This window comes from Quercus lobata, chromosome 5, assembly GCF_001633185.2.
Source record: "Quercus lobata isolate SW786 chromosome 5, ValleyOak3.0 Primary Assembly, whole genome shotgun sequence".
Lineage (NCBI taxonomy): Eukaryota > Viridiplantae > Streptophyta > Magnoliopsida > Fagales > Fagaceae > Quercus > Quercus lobata.
Genome location: NC_044908.1, coordinates 80481801 through 80484179, shown reverse-complemented (window position 1 = coordinate 80484179; position 2379 = coordinate 80481801). Strand labels below are relative to the sequence as shown.

The 2379-nt window shown below is 35.3% G+C and overlaps 1 protein-coding gene across 1 annotated transcript; it reads right to left on the bottom strand.

The window, feature by feature from the left end:
* Positions 1 to 825: 825 nt before the first annotated feature.
* LOC115992211 (zinc finger protein CONSTANS-LIKE 4-like) lies at positions 826 to 2120 on the bottom strand. Its single transcript, XM_031116306.1, has 2 exons — positions 1441 to 2120; positions 826 to 1231 (listed from the first exon to the last, which is right to left on the bottom strand). Exons 1-2 carry the CDS (start codon positions 1966 to 1968, stop codon positions 1124 to 1126), a joined length of 636 nt encoding a protein of 211 aa, XP_030972166.1. The 5' UTR covers positions 1969 to 2120; the 3' UTR covers positions 826 to 1123.
* Positions 2121 to 2379: the final 259 nt, after the last annotated feature.

The following is a 2379-nucleotide window of genomic DNA, read 5'->3' as shown; positions in this document are numbered from 1 at the left end:
CTTAACTCAACCAATAAACATAAAATCAAACCCTATTTAACCATTTATATAATTAATAAAAATTCATCATAAAATGTATGTCATATCTCAAGTTTGGACTTGGCAAACAATTGAAACTGTACACTTGGGGCTAAAGTGGATCATCACTATTCACCAGTGCAATTGTCAATTCAAGCCTTCAATTTTCATATACCAAACAGCTGAAAATTTCCAATTTCCTGCCAAAAGAGAAGGACCCAAAAACCAGTGGAACAAGAAAACTGGTGGCGCCTGAGTTCAACGGGTTTGGTTATGTGCTATGAGTTGGTCAGACTTCAGAGACACAACCAAGGAAGCAAAGAGACAGGCAACCAACGCCATCCACAATTCACTCTAGGACTGGGGTCCTACATATTTTAAGGGGGATAAGATGCACAATCATAGAATTCAGATGCTGACTACTAACAATTTGCAATAATGTTTTTGCACATATTAAAATCAACTGCTCCCCAAAGCATAATAAATTAAATAAATAAATAAAAGTAATGCAAGACCAATATTTATATTCCTGAATTAGGAATTTTTATTTTGATGGGATTATTATAAGTAGAAATTTAGACTTTATAAGGACATAATCTATCATGTCAGCACTGTTCAGCATGCATATTGAGCTACACCACAAATGTTTGGGAGGATTAATGCACATAGTTTCATAGAAGCTAAAGAATTTGAGCCGGCCAACCAAGGTTGAAAAGGAGAACAATATAATGCTATTTTTTTTTTTTTTTAATCTTTTCTTCTTTTTGGTCTAGTGATTAAATTTTGAAATTAAGCAAACCATAAACATTACAGCAACAAAAAGCAAAACAAAATCTCTTTTCAATACAGTACAATCCATCCACCATATTTATGATCATAGACTGCTAAGGACCCAATCCGAGTTGAAATTATATTTACCATAACAAGGAAATTTGCTTCCAAGCCTCAATTAGGGGGGGAAGAAAAGGAAAGGAAAAGAAAAGAAGAGAAAAGAAAACTAAACTGAAATCAGACTAATGGGCTATAAGTTAGTAAACATGCCATTAAGGAATCATGAAGTCCTTGGCATTTGGAAATCATGGTTTGATCGAATTTCTTCAGAAAGTCACAAGAGTCTTTGGTCTTGGCTTGTTTCAGCATTCACAAATCTGCTTGTCACTGCTCTTTTACTGTGTTTGTGGCTCAGTTCAGAGGACCAGCATCCTTGATCATTCTGCTTTTGAAAAGTACTTCCATTAGAGATTGATATTTCACAAACAATTACATAGAAAAAATAACAGCAATTTGTGAAAAATACTAGTGTATTATTAAGAACCCAGAAAAGAAAACCCCAAAAAAGAAACAGAAATCCTAGGATTTAACTTGAGCTTGTGAGATTTGGAGAAAGTTTATCTAAAAGAGCAAAAGAGATGAGAGACATACTTGTGAATGAAACTCTGCATTCTCACGCTTACGCTTCCATGAAAATGCTTTTCTTGAATCAGAAAGGCCTTCTTCACTAGTTGAAGAACTTGAAGCTTGTGGAGGTGGTGTAGAAGACCATGGAACAACTTGATTTTCTTCATCATCTTCATCAATATTACCTTGATCCTCATCACCATCACCACCATCATCATCATTATCATCACCACCATCATCATCATCATCTTCAGTGTTGTCGTCTCTATCAAGATCATCATCATCATCGCCATCATTTTCTTCATTTCTTCCCTCATTTTGATTGCAACTATTCACACACCTGTCACAAACCGAGACAGTAGGAAGAAGCTTCGGTCCAGAGCCACTCCAAGGCGTTAAAGACTGACAGACATGGCAAAGAAGCCTTCTTGAATGCTTAGCAACCAGGAAGTTTGCGCCATGAACCTGAGCATCACAATCCCAACAAAGGCTAGCTTGATCAGATTCACAGAACATCTTTGCTGGAGAGTCACAGAGCTCACACTTCTTCATCTCCTTTATTTTTTTTTTCTTTTTTTTTTTTTTCTCTTCCAAGAAAATGGTTCTCAATATATTGAACCTCTAATAATTATCATCACATCTTATGCCTTATTCCCTGTCCTGTTTAGCAACAAAGGCCCCTGGACTTATAAAAATGAAATAAAAGGACACATGGTGCAGGGCAACTTGCCTGTTTATATAAAAACATGCCCGGCTTTTTTTTTTTTTTTTTTTTAAAGAAAGGGAAAATTGCCTTCTTGAGTTGGGAAATGATGCACTAATAAGCTAGTAAGAGACATAATTCTAAGACAGTAATTCTTGTTAAGAATGTTTATGACATAGGTTTGGTATGTCTCTAGTGCACTGGACACGATACGAAGATAATATATATTAAAAAATAATACGTGTAATAATCTTATATCC